General features: G+C 46.9%; 2 protein-coding genes across 6 annotated transcripts in view; one reads left to right on the forward strand and one right to left on the reverse strand.

Moving 5' to 3' along the window:
- Positions 1 to 2,358: 2,358 nt before the first annotated feature.
- On the forward strand, positions 2,359 to 18,507 carry CHMP3 (charged multivesicular body protein 3). Of its 3 annotated transcripts, none has more exons than XM_074904317.1 (6): positions 2,359 to 2,464; positions 7,127 to 7,187; positions 12,087 to 12,266; positions 15,768 to 15,889; positions 16,974 to 17,088; positions 17,959 to 18,507. In XM_074904317.1, the coding sequence occupies exons 1-6, from the start codon at positions 2,420 to 2,422 to the stop codon at positions 18,090 to 18,092; spliced, it is 657 nt and encodes a 218-aa protein (XP_074760418.1). In that variant the 5' UTR covers positions 2,359 to 2,419; the 3' UTR covers positions 18,093 to 18,507. The 3 variants fall into 3 exon arrangements, with proteins under 3 accessions (XP_074760418.1, XP_074760421.1, XP_074760419.1); XM_074904320.1 differs by having other exon boundaries at positions 12,087 to 12,199; positions 15,809 to 15,889; XM_074904318.1 differs by lacking the exon at positions 2,359 to 2,464 and adding an exon at positions 2,530 to 2,773.
- Positions 18,111 to 21,990, reverse strand: part of KDM3A (lysine demethylase 3A) — a 36,830-nt gene continuing 32,950 nt past the window's right edge. For all 3 annotated transcript variants that reach the window (XM_074904312.1, XM_074904313.1, XM_074904311.1), the window contains one exon: positions 18,111 to 21,543. In XM_074904312.1, coding sequence (XP_074760413.1) covers positions 21,463 to 21,543 — 81 coding nt within the window. In that variant the 3' untranslated portion in view covers positions 18,111 to 21,462. The remainder of the gene's footprint in view (positions 21,544 to 21,990) is intronic.

Genomic DNA, 21,990 nt, shown 5'->3' on the forward strand with positions numbered 1-21,990 from the left:
GCAAGCAGCAAGTTCAAGCAATGCCACATCTTCAGGGCACTGTGTGCTTCTGGAGTGCAGCTCTGTTGCTGAAAGCTGACCTCCTCCTCGTACAAAGCCTGGGCCCAGGCAGCTCCTGTGCACAGGTTCAGCCTTATTTGCAAACCAATCTGCACACCTGTTTCAGCTGAAGACTTGCTTTAGTGACCTCAGTTGCTCTGCTAGTCTAATTCGTTTGATGAATGACACAAACTGCTGGGTAATTAGCAGGAAAGCCACAGAGGGCACATCCATATGAGCAGATAATTATGACCAGTGGATAGCTGTGACTGAAGGTTAGGTCCCCTTGTGTGCGTTAGCCTGGGTTATATAAATTGTTGTGATCCAGTTCCTGGCGATGCATCTGTTTCAAAATCTACAGCAGCTGGTGTGGTGTATTGGTAGTCCCAGCAGGAAAGAGAAAAGCAGTTGGATGTATTTATTTTATGAAATGCTCGTGTCAGTAGCAGCAGAAGCATCCAAGTAGTATTGTTTTCTATGGAGTGCAGAATCTCAGACAGTCCTTACCCAGTTTAAAATCTGGAGAACAGAGCAAAGACTGTGCCTATAACCAGATCAGCAGTTTTGCTGCTTGCTTGTTTTACCTCGCTGGGCTGGGGTGTGCTAGTATTTGCAAAGTGTCTTGAGTTAACGGAGATGCTAAACTTCCTTGAAGTAGTGTTTTATTCTCTGACATCTTGTGCCTGAAAGCTGGCAGCCAACTATACAGAAAATGTGTCACAATTGATGTGAGGTTACCTACTTCAGCAGGTTTAATGAGGGCGATGGGCGTTTTGTGCTGCTGTTAAGGGAAGGTGCATTTAGTTCATCTCTGAAGGTCTTTTCCAGCCTCAATTTCAGTAGTTACTGTTTTGTTATGCTGTTTTTCCCACTTCTGGTACCCAGTCCAAAACAAGAGCTCTGCTTTCTAAAGCATATTTAGATCTTTTTGTTCTGCATTAGGTTTTGGAAGGAAAAGAAGACAAAGGTGAACTGTACATTTTTGTAACTGTTATTAAAATGTCTTTCTCTGGGAATTAAATAATGAGGGTAAGTATAATTGTAAAGTGTTAGATTAACCTAATAACACCTTTTTCTCCCTAAGCTTTTGCACTCCTGTGCATCAGTGATTATTTCTAGTCCAGTGTCTTAGCTTGTGCATCAGGGCATAAGGAGATGGAGTGACTTGCTGGAGCTCACCCAGCAGGGTGGCTCCAAGCTGTCCGTTAATTTTGGCCAGGTTACCCATCCTGTGCTGCCGGGAGGGTGGAGAAGAGCCAGGCCTTAGTGGTGGGGCATCTCTGGAAGAGCCCCAGCAGCTGAAGACGACGCAGGCACAGAATCACAGAATCATCTTGGTTGGAAAAAGACCTTGAAGATCATCCAGTCCAACCATAAACCTCACACTGACCAATCTCAACTCCACCAGATCCCTCAGCGCTGGGTCAGCCTGAGTCTTAAACCCCTCTAGGAATGGGGACTCCCCCCCTGCCCTGGGCAGCCCATTCCAACGCCCAACAGCCCCTTCTGAAAAGAAATGCTTCCTGATAGCCAGTCGGTGTCTTGTGTGCTGGCAGCTGCTTCCCTTTATGGGTCTCCTACGGGTCTTCCCTGGGCTGTAACAGAAAGAGGTGAAGTGCAGTTTGTGTCACGCCCAGCACAACTAGATTTTATAAATAATTTTACTGTGCCTTCCTGCAATGTGCATGACAGGGTGAGGGCGGGTGCTGACGTCACCTGCTCCGTTATCTGCTTTTATTGCTCTTAACAGCACCGGCCCACCCAAACCTCCTGCCGCTCCGAGGTGGCGTCGGGGCGCTACAAGAGCCTGGGCCCAATCCTGCTCCGCTCCTCCGCATCCCCGTGTCCGTTCCACACGCAGCGCTGCGGGGGCCCAGGACGGGCTGTGCGGGGCACCGGGAAGCGGGGGGGCCTTTGGGACCTCCCGGGGGGCGGGGCCGGGAGGGGGCGGGGCCGAGGCGCCCCAGCCCCTCCCGCGCCGGTGGCGCATGGGCAGTGCCGGGGGGTGGGACGCAGACACGCGCATGCGTAGTAAGGGGGCGGAGTCGGGCAGGGTCGGCCCAGTGGGGCTCGTCCCCCCCGCGGTGAGCGGGGCGGAGTAGTGCGCATGCGTATATGCGGGCGGGGCTCGTCACTCCCATCGGTGGGCGGAGCTGAGGTGTGCGCATACGTGATAAACGGTGGAGGCGGGCCGGGCAGGCGGCGCATGCGCAGTAGGTATGGCCAACCCCTCGCAGTGGGCGGGGCGAATACGTGCGCGTACGTAAGAGCGGGTGTCGGGTGGGGCCCCTTTGCGCATGCGCAGTGCGTCTCGCCGGGCCCTGACGGCGGGCGGGGACAGGAACCCGGAAGGGGCGGGCGGCGCGAGGCGGCTGCCGCCATGGGCCTCTTCGGGAAGACCCCCGAGAAGCCGCCCAAGGAGCTGGTGAGGCCCCGGCGGCGGCGGCGCCGCCTCGGGCGGAAGCCGGGAGACGGTGGTGGCGTGGCGCGGGGGCGGTGGCCTCGGTGCATGGCCTTGCCGTGGCGCCGGGCGGGGGCCGCGGAGGGGCTGGCCCCGGCCTAGGCGGGGCACCGCGGCGCCGAGGGCCTGGTCTGGCTACACTCGGCCCAGGACTGAGGGAGGGACGGCGCGCCCGCACCCCCGCGGCCGGGGGATGGAGGGTGTGGAGCGGGCGGGGTGCCCCGGTGAGCTCTGTCCTGGCCTATCGCTGCGGCAGCTGGGCCTCAGCAGCAGGTGAGGAGCTCTTGTACTCCGTCCCCGAACGGCTTGGGGGCACCCGTGCTCCGTTACTTCATTTCTTCTGAAATGCAGCAGCTTTTTAACGCTTAGAGCGCGACTGAGGGAGGCTTCTCAGAGCCACAGAAGCTGTAGACAAAGGAGCGATGCATCCTGGGTGGCGTGGTTTGGGGAGGCTTAGTCAGCACCTCCTGGATTTTTAGCTTGCTGTTAGCTGACTTCTGTAGCTTCTAGCTCCCCAGATTCGTTAGGGGTATCTAGCTTCTATTGCAAAGACAGCCTTAACAAGTATGAACAGCTGAAATATTGGGACTTCGGTGGGTTTTTTTGAGTCTGCTGACAAACTGCCTAAGCCTTGCTTCTGTCCACAGATTTCTAACGTCACAGTGAAATGATAATCAACGTACTGACAGATTTCACAGTTGCCTTTCATAAATCACTAATGTGTTAATAAAAAACCCTGCTACTCGGTGGAGGGTAGGATCAAATACATTAGAGGTACTAAAAATGCAACAAGGAGAAGGATTACAGACACCAGAGTTGAAGCTTTAGAAGACCTGCAGTGTCACGGATATTCCCTGCTGCTTTATAGCAGGTTTGTCCCAGGGGAGCAGGTTATAGCCATTGCTTGTTGGGTAATAGTGTTCGATGAGGAATATGCCTCTGTCAGTGTACTTTCCCTTCCTCTGTCTGTGTCAGAGCACCACGCAGGTTGGTTGTAGTGTCCTCTGTTTGTGAGCGATGTTGGGAGATACCCCAGAAAGAACTAGGGTTTGGAGACTGCTGCTCCCAATGGTGGGATAAAGCAATAGACAACCATTTAACCTGCACAACGTGGTTACGCTGCAGTGCTGAGTTCTTGTTTCTTGTCTGATGGCCACTCTTTTACCTTCCATAACTGACAAGTGTGTCATGTTTTCCAGCAACACAGTGTGTCTGCGGGTCATCTTCGGGCTGTTTGCAGAAAAGCCTGCAAAAGGCACTAGAAAACAGATGTGTCTGGCCCATAGGGAGGAATGACATGGGTCATCTTGCTCTCCTGAGCATGCTCTTGGGTTGCAGGCTGGCATGATGACTTCATGGGCTGTAACAGCAATATTGAGAAATGCATTAATAGTAAGAAATCTCTTTCCTTCTGTGTCTAACTGCAGCTTTAGAATGAAGGAGTAGTTATTTCTGCTTAATAGATGATGGGGAAACAGCACCACTTACCTCGTGTCTGCCAGCAGCTGTACGCTGAGTAGGGCTAGAGAAAGCAATCTGAGCACCACAGGAGGTGGCTGATGATGGGAAGGGGTTGAGATATTTGTGATGGCACTGATTTGCCCTGGGTTTGTTTGTATGCTCAGTCTCTGCTGATGGGAGTTTATAATGATACAAGGGAAACATCTTCAGTCTTTGTGAGGAGCTAGTGATGCATTTCAGCCTGTCTAAAACTGCGCGTCTACTATACATTTAATGCCACATCTGGATTGTTTGAGCTTAAAAAGTGGGTTTTCCTCCAGTGTTGTCAGAGTGGTTTATTTCAGCTTAGTGTTTTGCTGGCTGACTCTCTGGGGGGATGCAGTGCTGTGAGAACAGTGTTTTGTTTATCTCGGAAGTGGAAGCAGAATAGCATCATCATCAGGGAGTTGTGCTTGGGGTAATTAGCCATGCTTAGCTGGCCAAAGTACTATTCCTGGCATTGCTGCTGCTGCGCTGCTTTGTGCCGTGGTTCACAGCCGTGTCCCCTGTGAGATCAGCATTACAGCTGCTTTTCTGCTCAATGAAGTGCTGTGTCTCATGTAACAGGGAGCACGCAGTAGTGTAGATGAGAGTCAATGGGTTTTCTTCTTCCTTTTATACATAGAACTGCTGATGAGCTTTGGGAAGACCAAGGAATGCAGAAGCACCCAGCTCTGCCTTTATAAGGACAGTCTTGTGCAGCAGCTTACTCCTGGGCATTAGTTGGGATGAGCTATCAAAGCTGTCAGAGTGAGCAGGGATTGATGACAACATACAGCCAGTCGTGGTTTAATGGTGTCTTTGTGCTGGGTTGTGCATCACAGAGGCAGAATCTGTGAATCCTGCTGTAGTTCATTTGACAGTTGCTGATTGTGCTTGTACATGAAAGCTTAATACATGTTGGTTTGTTCTAGAATACCAGTTGTAGAGCAGCTCTCTGGAAGATGATACATTTGAGACATGACAGTTGGCCAGCTGGAGTTTGATCACGTTTTATCTTGGTCTCTTCCCTCTGTTTTTCTCCCTCTAGTGTGGGCATACTCAAAAGAGGGACCTTATCAGGGTGAGGAATAAATCTACATGACATTTTCTGCTCTGTTCTGAAGAACAAGAGGGGAGGCTGCAGTTGGTCCTGCGAGGGTTGTTTTGGGTTTTTTTCCTCCTGTAATAAAACAGGATTCACCTAAAGGTACAGATCTTTCTGAAACCCCTTCAAAACTTGTGCACCCTCATAACCTGTCCATGCAGAGCTCTACAGGGCTTTTGGGTTTGAGTTTTTTTGCAGCAGATGGGTTTGGGGTTTTTTGCAGAAGATTTTGTGCTTGGGTTGTCTGTAGTCAAAACATGGTCTTGTTCATTGTGACTGAGAGCGTTTCTTTTGGGAGCAGTAAAAGTCTTAAGAATCTGTCTTGCTCTGCTGGGCTTGTGTGCAAAAGAGTGCTCTTTTTACAGTTCTGTTATAAGGCTTATTCAGAAAATGGAGCTTTTTATTTGAGTTTAAAAAATCACATATAAATCAGGGTGATTTTCATATGTAATTATTCATACAGCCAACTAGACTTCTTGAATGGCCTGTGCACTGGCACGTACAGTGTGCAACTGGACCCGGGAACTAGAGGTCATCTTAATACCTAGGGGTTTTTTTTAGATACTGTGCACAATCTGTGCCACTGCTAATAAAAGCAGCATCAGAGCTTCCTCTGTGTTCGTATGCTAGTATTATCTCTCAATTCTTGATTCTGGTGTTGTACAGTCCCTCTCTGCTACTCTGGTTTTGCCACAATTGCTTCTGTCTGGCAGCTGCTGCCTGTTGGATGTGTCAGCTTCCCCAAAGAGGTGGTCAGGGCAAGTGATTGGGCTCCTTCCGTGCGCTCTGCGTTGTGGGAGCTGGGAGTGCTGGGCCAGAGAGATCTTGGCAAGGCCCAGAAGGGAAGCTGTAGAGGGGGTGGCTGTGTTTTAACCCCATCAAAGGTAGGGGCTCTGGAGGGTGGAGCTGCTGTGCAGAGGGACCTGAGCAAGCAGGAGGACTGGGCCAGCAGGAACCTGGTGATGTTGAGCAACCCAAGGTTGTACACGTGAGACAACCATCTCTTCAGGCAGGGATGTGCAGCCTGGGGCTGGCTGGGCAGCAGCTCTGCAGGAAAGGACCTGGATAATAAATGGGGTAATAAACATGAGTTAGCCATGCACCTCTGCAGCAATGAGGGCAAACTGGGCTGCATTAGCAAGCTGTAGTCATCATGTGGAGGCAAATGTTTGTTCAGCTACTCTGCTGCAGTTGTTGTTAATGACATCTGCAAACCAGTGTCCTGGTTTGGGCACCCAGTGCGAGAAGGATATCAACAAACTGGGGAGAGTGTGGTAGAGGGCCACTGAGATGGACAGGAGCCCGTGACACAGGAGGAGAAGTGGAGGGATCAGGGCTCGTTTTAGGTGGGAGAAGGGGCGGTGGAGGGGCAAGGGTCTAAAGCCTTTTGCTGCCTCTAATGGGTTTCTAGTAAAGACACAGCCAGGTACTTCCCAGATGTGCTCAGTGACAGGAAAGGGGCTACAGCCACAGGTGGCCAGAGGAGAATTTTGTATCAGGAAAGTTCTTCACCACAGGAGTGATTAGGTGCTGGAACAGATGCCAAGAGCAGCTGTGAAGTCTCTGCCCTCAGACAATACCAAAACTCAATGGACAAGGCCCTGAGCAACCTGTCTGAACTTGGTCCTGCTTTGAGTAGGAGGTTGGCTTGGACACCCCCTGGCGTTCCTTTGGACTGAAACAGGTAGTAGCACTCTTGGTGCTGTCATCCTGTGCCAGAGTTTCTACATTATGCTGAAATCCCCTGTGACAAGTTCCGTCTGCACAGCGACATCACTGTGATGTGGGAAGTCAGCCAGGCAGATTCACAAATCATGTCGTCCTCAACTCTGTGTCTGAATGTTAGGAGTGCAATAATTGGTGGTATCTCTGCAACGTTTTTTAATTGTAATAATGAAATATTTAAACATCACTCATAACTTAAAGCTTGTGTGTTTTGAAGTGCTTCTTTTGATACTGAATTGCTTAAGTTACAAGAAAGCATAAAAGCATAGTTTTAAAGTTGGAATTTCAGATAACTCTCACTTTTTCTTTTTAAGGTCAATGAATGGTCCTTGAAGATAAGGAAAGAAATGAGAGTGATTGATAGACAGATCAGAGGTTTGTACTTATGTCTCATGTTTTGTTTTTCCTTTCCCTGTCTGCCTTCAATTTTTTTTTTTTTTTCTTTAATTGGGGGAGGCTGTGAAATCTCATAACCTGGGGTACTCTCCTGCATCTGAAATGAAGGCATATAAATGTGATCCTGGGGTTAGACTTACTCTGTTTTACAAAATGGCATCACTGTGAAGTTCTCCAAGTAAAATTTTCAAAAGGACCTGAATATTGTGTGCTTCCAGTAAGACATGATACTATTAAATCTCATTTGATAAGATGAATTAGACTTATTATCCAGAATTTCACCCACATTGATTTAATGAATAGTATTGGCGTGGTATGTAATTCCACGCATAGAAAATTCTGTGGGTATGTACTGGTGTGAAGTGCACATGCTAAACAAAAGTAGCTTGCTGTCAGCTTGGGAAAATTACAAACAGAAGAGAGGGGAAAATAAAAAGACTTAGTGGGTGTTTTGCTATTAAATTATAAGCATCACACTTTTGAAGATGTCTTGAAAAGCAAAGGAGTTGCTTATTATTACACTGTTGCTAGTTCAGATTTTGTTCTCTCTTCTGCCTGCCTTCCCAGAATCTGAAAATAGGTTTGGGGCTAGATGCGATTTTCCCCTTTTTGTCTTCTATTCTGCCCTCAGGATTGGTTCATGGGATGTGCTGGTAAAGGATATTTTGTGTCAGCATCTGGTTATTAGGCACAGGTCTGTTTTGAGCAACTCTTCAAGGAGTTTGTTCTCCCTTTCCCTGTTCAGCCCTGGCCACATGCTTCTGGAGTAAGCTGGCAGGGTTCATACGTTCTCCAGCTTGTAAGTTTGTGCAAGTTGGTTGGAGAGAGAATCTCATGCAGTACAAAGGTGGTCTTTGTCCTCCTCTCTAAAGTGAGGAACAGAGTTTATGCCTCTTCCAGGAAAATTGATGTACAGTGACATTTGTTATGCTGGTGAATTGTTTTGCGTTCTCCAAGGCGCTTCCTGTGGCTGTGTTGGGCACAGAGCAACTGAAATGTGGCTGATCTTGTTAGCAAAATATGCTTTAGAGGTTGCGTTTTCCATGGGTGTGAACTACCTGTATGCTCACTACTGATGGTTTCTTGAAATTTTGGTTCTATCTCAACTTTATGCAGGCCATAATTCTTCTAATGGCCGATACAGATACCGGGTTATGTGGTAGTCTGATGTTTTGACGTGAATGTAAATCTAATGATTGTGACATCTCTGAACATGTCTATATGTCTGATGTTTTGACGTGAATGTAAATCTAATGATTGTGACATCTCTGAACATGTCTATATATGTATTTCAGAATGTTACTTTCAAAGAATTAGAGTTCAGCATGTATGAGCTTAGATTAACCACCAGCTGTCTCCTATTCTGATAATTCCCATTAAAATAAAGTACAGAATGTCTTTGTAATGGCCGTATTGTGCTAGGATTTCACATCTTACCCAGCGTCAGCTGTGGAAGGTTGTGGTTCTGCTGGGCACTCAGCAGGCTGCTGCTGAGGATGACAGCAATGTGCCACTAAAGGTTTTCTCCGAAATTACCTGCTGTAATTGGATTCTGATGCACTTCATCACAGAGTCACAGATTTGTCTAGGTTGGAAAAGACCTTGAAGATCATCCAGTCCAACCATTAACCTCACACTGGCAGTTCCCAACTACACCAGATCCCTCAGCACTGGGTCAACCCGACTCTTCAACCCCTCCAGGGATGGGGACTCCACCACCTCCCTGGGCAGCCCATTCCAACGCCCAACAGCCCCTTCTGGAAAGAAATGCTTCCTAATATCCAGTCTGACCCTGCTCTAGCACAGCTTGAGGCCATTCCCTTTTGTCCTATTGCTTATTACTTGGTTAAAGAGACTCATCCCCCCTCTCTGCCCCCTCCTTTCAGGGAGCTGTAGAGGGCCAGGAGGTCTCCCCTCAGCCTCCTCTTCTCCAGACTGAACCCCCCCAGTTCCCTCAGCTGCTCCCCAGCAGACCTGTGCTCCAGACCCTGCCCCAGCTCCGTTGCCCTTCTCTGGCCACGCTCGAGTCATTCAATGGCCTTTTTGTAGTGAGGGGCCCAAAACTGAACCCACTCCCCGAGGGGCGGCCTCACCAGTGCTGAGCCCAGGGCTCAGATCCCTTCCCTGTCCCTGCTGGCCATGCCAGTGCTGACACAAGCCAGGATGCCATTGGCCTTTCTGGCATCCTAAGCACACCCTTGGCTCCTGTTCAGCTGGCTGTCAGTCAACCCCCCCCCAGGTCCCTCTCTGACTTGACCATCATTTCAGTTGAGACTTGCAGGGGAAGTCACTGCAGTCTTTGACTAACGCTGCTGAGCTGGGACCTGTCTGAGCTTCCCTGGGGAAGGCCGTGCTTGATGTGTTCTGATACGGCAACGCTCGGCTCCACCTGGGATGAACTGAGTGGGCTTGGATCGCTCGAACACTTGGCTCTCCCAGCCAGCACAGTTACTGATATAGCAACACGCTGTTTCGAGCCATCTGTTGTTCAAACCATCCTCTTGCTGCTGTAGTGATTTCTGTTCGGCGTAGGTTGCTTCTGAGGGCTTGGGAGGTTTGAAGGAATGAAAGGTATCCTTGTGGCTTCAGAACTGAATTTTTCAAGTTAATATAGTTGGAGTAATAGAGTAACTTTACGCTTTACTGAGCTTGAAAGTCCCTCTCGCAGGTGCTTTGGGCTGCTCTGTTCCTCCGTTGTGCTCAGTAGTGCTGCGGAGGGACTGGTGCAGTGACTTTGGCTCGCTAGAGGTGCGTAGCTGGCATTGACCTTCCAAGACAGAGTTGACTGTTCTTGCATATTTATGCTGCTAATCTCATATGCAGCAGGTCACCACGCAAGTGAAAGCATTTGCTCGAGTATGGGGCCGCCCTATGTTGGTTTGGATGTAGTAGCACAATACTTGTTGTTTTTAGCCTGACAAAGTGAATGTCATCATTTCTCAGTATTGCTGGAGTACTGCCGCTGCTTTCTGTTTTCTGCTGTACCACTTCAGCTGTTTCTTACCTGCTCTGATACACTGGGACTCTGCTCACTCCTGTGTCTGACATACAAATGTCTTCAAGCTTGTGACGTATCCACAAATAATAGTGGGGAAGCAGCGAGGAGTATGTTTCTCTGATTACAATCCTACACATTTCTGCCAGTCCTTTAGGATAAAGGTGCCATTGAATGATACTGAGGGAATGACTCATCTGGAGTACAGGGTTCGTTAACTCCCACATAAGAAGCTGCGTCGAAGTCTCCAAGTTGGCCTGTGCCAAAAACTATGTGTTGATGCCTTTGTTTTTATAAAAGGTCAATGTCTGGTTCTTGCCTGCGAGTAACTTCTGTCTGGTATAAATCAAGAAGACTCAAACAAAACTAAATTTGAACAAAGCCTTTGCTAGAAATAACTGTTCTTGTGGTCATTTCCTTCAACTCTTTACAGGAAGGGAAGCCTAACCCTTACTATCTGAATTCTTTATTTATTTTAGGATAACTTCTTTGCGGACTCTTAGATCCACATTTCATCAGTGGTTGATTTATTGCTAAGTCTGGAAAAGGAAAGGGACTGATATAGCCCCTGCTTGCTCCTGCGTTTCTTACTCTTGAGCTTTTCAAGGTACCTGGCTTCTGCTGTACGCAGCCAGCATTACCTGACAAGGCACAGGTACATCAGATTTGCTAGAGAAGCCTATGTTAGTTAAGGAAGCCTATAATATTTCAAATCCAGCTATTTGATGTTCATTTAGTACAGGTTTAGTTCAGCATTCCTGCTCCAGCATACTCTTAGAAAAAGCTGTTGAACGAGGCTGGATACTGGGAGAGTTTGAACAGTTGTATTTAATGATTTACCAGCATACTTGTTTTTGCTGTTAAATTATCCATAGCTTTGGTGCTAGCCAACCAGCTTATAATTTGAATATGCCAGTTTATAGGGACAAGTATAAACTTGGTTGGGTATCCAGTTAAGGCTCAGTGAGTTGTGCCTGATGGGGAGAATAGTTAAGTCTATCTGCAAAGATAAAGGCTTTTTTGGGGGCAGTAATTGACAAATCTGTGGTTCTAAGTAACTCTTAAAGTTGTGGACGCACCCTTATAAATTCACTGTATAAGCGATTATGCTCTTTTAGATATACACTGCCTTTAAAAAAAAACTTTCTAGCCTCTGCAAGATCAGCCTTCTACAATTTTTCTGAATGTATCTTTTTCAGAAAAAATGCAATTCAGGGATTTAGAAACAGTGAGGATGATTTTGCCCGCAACAGCCTTCTTGGAGGTAGGCGTATGGGTTAAGCTTTGAATGTAGTCTGACAGATAAGTAATTTTGCCAGTAAAATGCTTGTCTGTCTTCTGAGACTACTAGTTTCAAACTCCTTGTGACACCTTTGTTCCCTCCTGGTGAAGTGGGGTTATCTGGTGATGAACAGTGATCTTGTAGGCAGGAAATCAATACAGTAGCCTTAAAGTGTGTATGTTGGTGTGTATGTGTATATTTGTATCAGACCAATTTGACCATCAGGATCAGTTAATCTGAAGTTGTAACTCAAATAGTCATCTCGGAGAGCTTTGTTCTTACTGGACCTTTTTTGCTTCTTAAGAATTCATCTTAGCTCAGCTTCATGCAGTGATATTCTTGGCCAGTCTTTAACAGTACTCTTAACTACAAAGGAAATTAGAGCTGGATCTTTAGTAATGGAAATTTTCCTGCTAATATTTAGTTGAATTAATCAGTTAACATGTAAATCAGCCTAGAACGAGGTCTTTGAGTAACAGAGGGAATCTGAGATCAAGCAGAAACAATTCTTTGTGTTGAAAATACACCCCAACAGATGACTCGTCTCTCTTCCAAATCCTCATCAGCTTGTCACTATTTGCTGTGGTTTTCTGTACTCCAGATATCCAGAGAGAAGAGGAGAAGGTGAAGCGGTCCATAAAGGATGCTGCCAAAAAGGGTCAGAAGGATGTGTGTGTGATCTTGGCGAAGGAACTGATCCGTTCGCGAAGGGCCGTAAGCAAACTCCATGCATCCAAAGCTCACATGAACTCTGTTCTCATGGGGATGAAGAACCAGCTTGGTAAGAACAACTTCTGAGCACTTCTAGCTCTAGAGGTGAGGTCTGGGTTCTCATTTTCAGAACTGAGGTCAAATGGAGGCAGAGTTTGTCTTTGGAAGCAGTGCTGCTCTTGTGAGAGGCAGCTGATTCCAGTGGGCTTCAGGTCCCAGGGAAGTTCCTCCTGTAGCAGGCCCAGAGGTGTGAGGCTGCTGCAGTTCCACGTGCCCCCCAGGCCGAGCACCTATTCCTGGGGGTACCCGCTCACAGCAGTGCCTTTAGCAGCACCCGCAGCTTTCAGACAGACATCAGCAGCGCAGACAGCTCAATCCTGGCCTTCCTCCAGCTGAGTAGGACATCACGTGTATATACCCGCACACAATATATGGGTTGTTTCAGCAGCTGCTCCCTGGTAACTGGCCCCAGATCTGCCCCTCTGCCTGAGCTGCTGGTACCTGGTCCCGTAGGCCCCTCAGGTTTGTGTGTTCCTGCTCCACCATGACCACTCCCATTGTCCACCTTTGGTCATAGCCCTAAACATCCCATATTGTTTCTTACGTTCTGTCATATTCCTTCAATTCCCTTAAAAGATCCATAGTAAGTCTTTCCTGAGCCCAAACATGTTCTTTTCCCTCACATCCCGTAATGAGTCCCCTGTCCCTGTGGGCAGTAACCCCCTTCACTCTGCAGCATGTTCTGGTGACTGTTTCCCTACTGCCCTCTCTGGATGGGTTCACCCCCAGGCAGCTCCCATTTGCCTTGCTGGGGTTCCTACCCCTTTTTGTTCCTTACATCCTCGCTGGCTCTCCCTGGTTCCTCTGATTAGCTGCTCAACAGATAATCTAACACCTCCCCTCAGAGCATGAGGGTTGCAGTGACATGAGAATAATCACGTGCTCTGAAACAGAACTCCTGCCAGTAATTCGGGGCATGTTGCTGGTGTGCGTGCCTAATATCCCTGTGTCCTTGTGGAGCCTGTTGTTTCTGAGCCTGACAGGATCTGTGACGTGAGGTTTATTTCCTTCAGTAGAATTCCCCTCATCCTGTAAAAGATCACTTCTCTAGCAAGAGTCTTGGGACACTTATCAAGTCCTAAGTGGAGATGGGGAGGCAATGTTTGATTTGCTTGATCTGGATGAATTGATTTGCCCTGTGGCTTAATACCCAGCTTGGTCCTTTGTCCTTTGTGCTTCACCAGGACCAGCTGTTGTGGTGCAACCCCTGTTGGCAACCAAGCACCACACAGCTCCTCGCTCACTCCTCCTCCACCCTGCTGGGACACAGAGAGAATCAGAAAGAAAAAAAGTAAAACTTGTGGGGTGGGTTGAGATAAGAACAGTTTAATAACTGAAATAAAATATTATAATAATCTTAATTAAAAGGAAGATTAAAAAAAAAAAGAAACCCAGGAAAAGACAAGTGATTCACAACACAACTGCTCACCACCCGCTGACCAGTGCCCGAGCAGTGACCCACCCCCCGGGTTATACCCCCAGCATGACGCTCTGTGCTATGGAATAGCCCTTTGGCTAGTGCGGGTCAGCTGTCCTGGCCATGCTCCCTCCCAGCTTCTTGTGCACCTCCTCACTGGCAGAGCACAGGAAACTGAAAAATCCTTAATTTTGGATAAGCGCTACTGAGCAACAACTAAACCATCAGTGTGTTACCAGCATTATCCTCACACTGAATCCAAACACAGCACTACCAGCTATGAGGAAGAAAATTAACTCTATCCCAGCTGAAGCCAAGGACACCAGCATATTTCCCTTATTCCTACCCACATCAGAAATCACAGAGTCATTCAGGTTGGAAAAGACCCTTGGGATCATCGAGTCCAACCATCAGCCCAACTCTGCAAAGTTCTCCCCTACACCACATCCCCCAACATCTCATCTAAACAACCCTTAACCACATCCAGGGATGGTGACTCCACCCCCTCCCTGGGCAGCCTATTCCACTCTCTGACCACTCTTTTTGTGAAATTTTTTTTCCTAATGTCCAGTCTGACCCTCCCCTGTTGCAGTTTAAAGCCATTCCCTCTTGTTCTGTCACTGATCACCCGTGAGAAGAGACCAGCATCAGCGTCTCTATAATGAGCTTTCAGGTAGCTGTAGAGAGTGATGAGGTCTCCCCTCAGCTTTCTCTTCTTCAAACTAAACACTCCCAGCTCCTTCAATCTCTCCTCACAGGATCTGTTCTCCAGGCCCTTCACCAGCTTCGTTGCCCTCCTCTGCACTCGCTCCAGCACCTCTGGACAACCAAATCTGTGTAATAGACTTCCTGCAGGTATTTTCTATACCTCGGAGCGTTTTAGCCTGTAATAAGAGCAGAGCAGAAAATAAAGACAGAAAGACTTGGCAGAGGTTAACATGCTACTGAAATGTCAACGTATTCCCCCACCCTGGCATTATCCAAGCTAGTTGCCAGTAGATTTTAACACTGGATGAGTGATAAATCAGGAGTCACAATGTAAAGGTTAGGTGTAATCTTAGGGTAGGTCAGCTGGAGCTCCCCATGTACCTCATTCAGGAAGGGGAAGCAGGGGCCAGCCTTGCAGCTGGAGGTGTCCTTTAAAAAGGAAGGACTCAAAGCAGCTTCCTCCTGATGCTGACAGCATCTTCATCTTACTGGGAATGTTCTGGTGCGCTTACCCGAGCGGTAGGAAGGAATCTAGAATTCACTCTGGGGCTTCCATTAACTTGCTTCATCTTGGGAGATGACTGCTAAAGGCAAGGTTGCTGTTAGTTCATTTGCATTTCACTTGTAATGTTCTTAAAGAAACTAAGTATTAAAATGAAAAATAATGTATGCTGTACCTTCATTTTGCTTCATTAAGGAGTGACCATTTTATATACAAACAGGTAAGTTCTCTGTGACTAGGAAGCTGCAAAGTTAGATGGCAGAATTCAGGAACCTCAGAGTACCCTTAATTACTGCATTTTGATCTTGGTATGTCAACATACCTGAGAAGAGCTTCTAAGCTGCGCTGTGAAAACAGCCTCTGGAAAGAGTATTGTTAAATTCAGTTTAAACCACACTTATTCCAGCTTATCTGCTTCAGGATTAATGTTCTTGTTTACTGTTGGTGCAAAACTATTGCACTACAAGTTCTGCCCGCGTTAGCTTCTGCTGTCGGGCAGAAGGTCCCTGGTTTGGTGAGCAGTGGGGCGTGGGGCCGGGCGGGTGGGAGCCTCCACAGCACCTCTGGCTGCCTCGGGGAGGTCGCTGCGGGAACTGCACGGCCAGCGCTTTGAAATCTCTCTGCAGGCAGCCTGCATGGCTCCTGGTAATCGTACACCACCAGTATCTTTGCTAGAAACTTATGTTTTCAGATGGAGGTAGGAGTTGAGGTTTTCCAAGAAGGTAGATGAGAATGAAGAAGTCCGGTTTTGTTTTTTTTTGGTTTTGTTTTTTAATGAAATTGCCTAAATGCAAACAAATTTCTATCTGTGTAGAGAGGATGTAATTTCTCTGCATTTGGTGGTGGAGGGATCGTTCAAGCTTTTCTATACCTCTCCTTCACAGCTGTCTTGAGAGTAGCAGGTTCATTGCAGAAGAGCACAGAGGTCATGAAAGCTATGCAAAATCTAGTAAAAATCCCAGAAATCCAAGCAACGATGAGGGAGTTGTCCAAAGAGATGATGAAGGTAAGATCTCTAACACGAACAAGACGCGGGTGGTGGTGCAGCGTGGTGAAGTGGTGGCCCCTTTGTCAGAGAGCTCCTGTGAGCTCTGAGCAACAGAAGTTAAAGTGGCACATTAATAGCTGGGTGTGGGGAAAACCCTGACTCGGTGGTAACACCTGCAGCACGTTTGGTGTAAGGCCTGGAGCCGAACAAAGCTGCTCAGGTTGGGGGTGGAAGGAGGGAGATCGCTCCCTGTACAGCGCGGTCGTGGCTGGGTCATCCTAGTGCCAAGGGTGGGGGGAGACTGAGGCTGACAGTGGGACTCCCCCAGGCTTTGTCTCTTCTGGGAGAGACTGAATTTCCCACTTGCAGGGGGTGAAGATGTTCATTAAGGAAGACCCACCACACTGCAAAGCTGAAAGCCCCATCTTAGGCACGATGGCCAGCCTGACTGTGGGTTTAAAACACCTAGCTTAATGTCACCGTGTGATGAAAGTGCTCTGATTTTAAAGTACAATCATTCTCTGTCGTGGCTGTTATCTTTTCAACTACCAAAATCGTTTTGCTTTTTCCCCTCTTACCGCTTTAGATGTTTAGTTCAAATGAATTTATTTCCTAATAAATTTACCATTCTGCACCACAACAAGTTTGGCCATCTCTAGGGTTGCGGGCCCTGCAGAAGAATGTTTTCAAATGCAGGTAGAAAAAAGGGAACCTATGTCAAACACTAATTTTACAGCATGTTACATAATTTATGCTTCATGACTGAAGTTTGCAGTTGTATTTTGCGTATTTTGTTGTCGGTGTTTAGACATGCAACAACAAAGACTAACAGCTTGCGGGTTTCAGAGTGAGAACGTGTGTATTTAGTTCCTGTTTTCTCACCACTTTTCCTGCGTGCCAGTTGTACAGACTCCTGCTGAGGCTGGAGGCAGGCATGTTGGCCAGTCCTTGTGCAGCAGGACAGCCTGGATCTGGGCAGCTGGAGCAGTGAGCAGGCAGTAGTTAAATGCCTGGACTGGTGTATCTGGATCTCAGAAGTAGGAAGTGTGTCCTCTTTGCTCTTTCCAAGGGCTTCATGTGCTGCCTTTTTGTTCTCTGCTAGGCTGGTATTATAGAGGAAATGCTGGAGGACACTTTTGAAAGCCTGGAGGATCAGGAGGAAATGGAAGAGGAAGCCGAGATGGAAATTGATAAAATCCTTTTTGAAATTACAGCTGGTGAGTTTGTGTGTGTTTGCCGAGAGTGGAGCTTTGTCCCCGCTCTGCTCAGGAAGCAGCAGCAATTTAAATCTTTGTCCGTTCTGACTGAAGGGCGCTCTCCCAGAGCTGCCTGTGCCTTTGCTGAGAGGCAGTGTGCTCTGACAAACTGGTTTATCGGGGAATAATGGCCAAGGCGGCCAGTGTGGTTTGATAAAACACAAGTAACATGCACCAGCTGCTGGCTGTGCAGCTCTGACTGAGGCTTTAACAGATCAGTGTCTATCTGTGGGATGGATCCTCTCAACAAGGTGAAATTATGTGATTGACTAGATTCATTTATTAATGAAGCCAGGAAATAAACTCAGCTGCGTTGCCTTGAGTTGTAGGCTGGTGGCATTCCTGGCTGTAAAATGCTCTTAGTGTCTTGAGCTGGGGCAAGAACCACCCAAACAAACAAAAAATCCAAAACCCAACCCCAAACCCCAGCTTCTGCCTTACAGCTCATGAAATAACAATCTACTGGTTTAGTTTTTTGACTCAGATAATGCTTAGAATGCTCCTTACCAGAATTCCCTGTGACGGGGTGTGACAGCTGTAGGTACTGGACCTGTGTTCAGCAGTAACACGCTGAAAGTGCAGTTCCCCAGCTCCTGCCCTGCTCTTCCCTCTTGTTTCTCTGATCCTGCTTTGCTTGGTCTGTGCTGTTTCCTGGCTGGGAGCAGCTGTAGGAGCACCGAGGGGTAGGTCAGCACCAGCTGCCAGCCCAGGCTGCTCAGGTCAAACAGCTCTCGGGTGTCGACAAGAAGTGACTGAATTATTTTAGATGTACTGAAAGCTGCTAATTATTAAATCAAGACCTACACTAATGAGCCTGGTTGTCGTTTGCAGGGGCCTTGGGTAAAGCTCCTAGTAAAGTCACAGATGCTCTGCCAGAGCCTGAGCCCATGGGAGCAGCCGCAGCTGTTGATGAGGAGGAAGACATTGAGGCGATGCAGTCGCGGTTGGCCACCCTCCGCAGCTAAGGGTGAAACAAATGTGTACAGTTTGCCTTTTTTTTTTTTTTTTGCAATGGGATATTCTATCCTACCTTCAAAGTATAAAACTTAATATGTGAGAATACTTTATGTAATATATTTTTTTTTCTTCCTGGGGATTGTATTCTGCAAGAAACTACTGTAATATATTCCTTCTTGGGGAGTGCAGTCTGTAGAGATTATTTTACTGTTTTCTGTTCAGCTTGTTGCCCCTGTGAGGCCATGGTGAAATGGCAATGGTGGTGTAATGTTCTGTATTTTTAGATATAAAGTCCTGAAATACGTTCTTAAGTTCAAGTAGCATCTTTCCCTAAAAGGCACTTTGGCTTAATCTGCTGCCAAAACTCAAGATCTTTGTTTTTCTGAATCACTACAACTTTTATTAAAGCTGCTTTTAACAGTTGCTCCTGTGCATCAGTTCAGTTTGCATCACTTGTAACTCTTTTTCACAAACAATATCCATTGCTAACAGCTCCCTCTTGGTTTTATAACACTGTTTTTCTTTAGCACATTTAGGGCCTCCACACTGTAAAAAAGCAGCTTTCCATCAAGAGCAGCTGTGAAATTGCTCTGTTATGGCTCTGTCCAGGCACTGGGGGGGTCTTACTTAGCAGAGGTGGTGTTGAGGTGAGGAGGGATCAGCTGGCAGGGGCAAGAGGTCCCCGAGGCAGGCTGGTGTCAGCCAAGTTTCAGTAGCCCCTGATGCTGTGGCCAGGTCCAGAACTGAGCCTATGTAATAACCTTTTTCAGCTTTGAGTTTATAAAAATTAAACCTGGTACCTATGAGACTTGTGAGAACAGCTGCAGCCTCTCACAGCTGCAGAGCAGGAGCAGCTGTTGCCCACTGTGCCCATCTGCAAAGCCAGTAACAGAATAGAGTTGTGCTACAGGCAGAGCTCTACAGCTGGTAGGTTGTTGGTCACTGAGGTGCTGCCCTAACATTTTTGTAATCATTCCAAGCACTGTCACTTCACTATGGCACAGTCAGAAGTGGTGAAAAACTGTTTATGGCTTAAGTGGCACATTTTTAGGGTCTCCTCAAGGAAAAACTTCAGGCAGCTTGCAAAACTAAGTGTCTGCCATGTCTCTCACCTGACCCTGTCAGTGCTGCAAGAACCTCCCCAGCAAAAGGAAAAAGTTTCTAGTTTTAAGGAAGACTTTTAGCAAAAGGTTATCAATAATTGTTTTCAACAGCAAGGGGAGAGGAACAGACAAGGCACTTAGAAAGGAGGTGATTAACAACTTCCCCGTTCAACCCTAAAAAGCTCAGCTCCCTGCCAGGGGGGCAAAAAGAACAGGTGAACCCCAGATGGAACAAGAATGGGCAAAGGGGAGGGTTTGTTTCTTGGGGTCTTAAAGTCCAGAGAGCACAGCTCAGAAAGAAAAAAAAAAAAAGCAGCTGAAGATCAGTAAGAATGGATGGGTAACAGCTGCAATAAAAGCAGATTGAACAGCAGCACTGTGGAAACAAGTTCAAAATCCAACTTCAACAATGGGTCTTTTCAGATGTACATTCATACGCATGTCCCCCCTGGGGAGGGAAGGCACCTCTACTCCACCTGGCTCCAGAAGCCATCAGGCTGCAATACTGCAGTTACTTCAGACTCCATACTGCGAGCACCTACACTCAGCTGAAGCGTTGCCTTTAAGGCTACTTGGCTAGTTCAGGCACAAAACACCAAATCCAGGTTTAACTGCTCCTCCTCAGAAAAGCCGGATGGAACAACTAGAAACAAGCAGGTCTGTTCACTGTCAGAGGAAGTTCTCACTGAACACAGCGGTGTTGAAACCAGCAGCTCCAGCCAGGCAAAGCAGGCCCTTTCCTGCCCAAGGAGAACACCACAGTGCTCGCACCGCCTCGGTTCCTCACCAGCATTACGGATCTCAGCACAGCAAAGCGAGCCGTAGGTGGGCACCTGAAGGTCTGCAGGTCCAACGAGCCAAGCCCCGGAGCTGGCCCGGGCAGCCAGCCTTGGGCAAGGCCTGCACAGCAGCTGGGCCAGGCCACTGAGCCCGCTTTGTTCTACCTTGGTTAAAAGACTTAGTCCCTGCAGTCTCTGCTCCACTTCAGAGACTGAGGGAGGGGTAAGAGGAAGTTTCTTTAATAAGCTCTGTGCAAATTCCCCTCCCTGTAGTACTTCACTGGCTACTAATGATCAGCATTAATTGTTCTGAGGCTCTCAGGTGATGGTATTTTTTTTCAGTTTGTTACACACAGCTCAAAGTGACATTTGTCTCCCTGGGAGGTTCTACCCCCTGCCTGGCTATTCCCACCAGCCATGCTGTGCATTTCAGTGCTGGACAGGACTCTGAAGAATAGAAAGGTTCATTTTGTCCTGGCTTATCTGTTCAACAGAATGTGTGCTTCTCCACTCTCAGTGGTTTTACTGAGTTTTACAACATTCTCAGTCATTTTAGAGCAACCTGGCATTTCAGACTGAAGCAAAGCTCGTTTGATACAGATGATAGCACTGACATTGCAATGCTGGGCAGCACTAGTCAAGCTAACTCATGCTTTGGTTAACAAAAAAACCCAGATCTGTCATTAAATTCCTTACCCTGAGCCTTCAGATACTTAAAAAAAAGAGAATATGAAGAGTATGTGAAACAAAATCCTCTTTTGCATTTCAAAGCACTGCATCAAAATAATTACATTTTAAAGAGTCAACTGAAAAAGCCAGGCAAGGAACAATATCTGAAATAGAAGAATTTTATGTAGACCATTCAGTGTTAAAAACCAGAGAATCAAACATCATTTCAAATTAAAGAGCAGTTTCAAACAGAAGACATTTGATTAAAAGTTTCTTTTAACATTTAGAAATTTAAATACATTTACCTAAAGATGGTTAACTCCCATCTCTATGTTACTATACAATAGCTTAAAGCTACTTTTAAATGCTAGTTCTATGTTAATGTGAAATTTCAGAACTGCATTTTTTTTTTTTAATGTAAATTGGTTATTAAACTGGGTGACTCTGTACTTCCTCCCACCCCAAAATAAATTTTAAAAAGTGGAGCTTTACAATGTCTTGAATAATATTTTTCAAATGAGTAATTTGGAAGTTTCCAACAGTTGTATAGGAGGTATTTTGTACAGTTTGGAGAGCAACTCCATATAAAGTTCTATTGCAACTGAGCATTCACAGTATGCCACAGTCCATACATATTACTACATATACATATCAGGTTTGTAAACATTGGAAGAATACACAGAACATAGTACCACGATCCTCTGGTACTGCTGAAAGGAAGATGAGGTAACATTCATATAATCTCAAAGTCCACAGAGGTCCTGACTGAGTAGTTAAAACAGCTGCCAATGCTTCTGTTTCATAGTGTGTGGTTAAGGCTTTCTACTTTACGGTCTGCTAAGGCTGGATTCATTAGCTCTCAGTATCCCGACTGCATCTTTAACAGCGTGGTATATGACATTCTTCACCTAGGAGGAAAGAAAAGGCATTATTTTTACAAGCAAGCAGCATGGTTGGGGCAGGCTGGAAGTCTCTGGCTCACCTGCATTTCCCCACACCCCATGCAGCTCTCCTTTCAGTTTAAACAGTACATCACTAAGGTGTGAAAACGAGGCTCAAATGCTAACAGGATATAAACTGAAACTCTGTAGCTCAAGGAGAGCTTTGTGAGTTCAGCTAGAGTGAAAACAAGAGAAATGCTTAAAGAAAACATTTCAAAAGAATCTCAGCTTCAGGCTTCCTCAAAACTAATAAAAATTGGTAACATTCCAAAAGCCTACAGAAATTGCTCCTCAAGATCCAATGCATTAAAGTCAATCTGAACAGGAAAGTAACTTGGGTTGTGTGGACACAGCCCTTATGGGATTGGTGAGGGTGGTTTGGGGTGTTTTTTTGGAAAGGGTTAAAAGGACAGG

This window comes from Athene noctua, chromosome 4, assembly GCF_965140245.1.
Source record: "Athene noctua chromosome 4, bAthNoc1.hap1.1, whole genome shotgun sequence".
Lineage (NCBI taxonomy): Eukaryota > Metazoa > Chordata > Aves > Strigiformes > Strigidae > Athene > Athene noctua.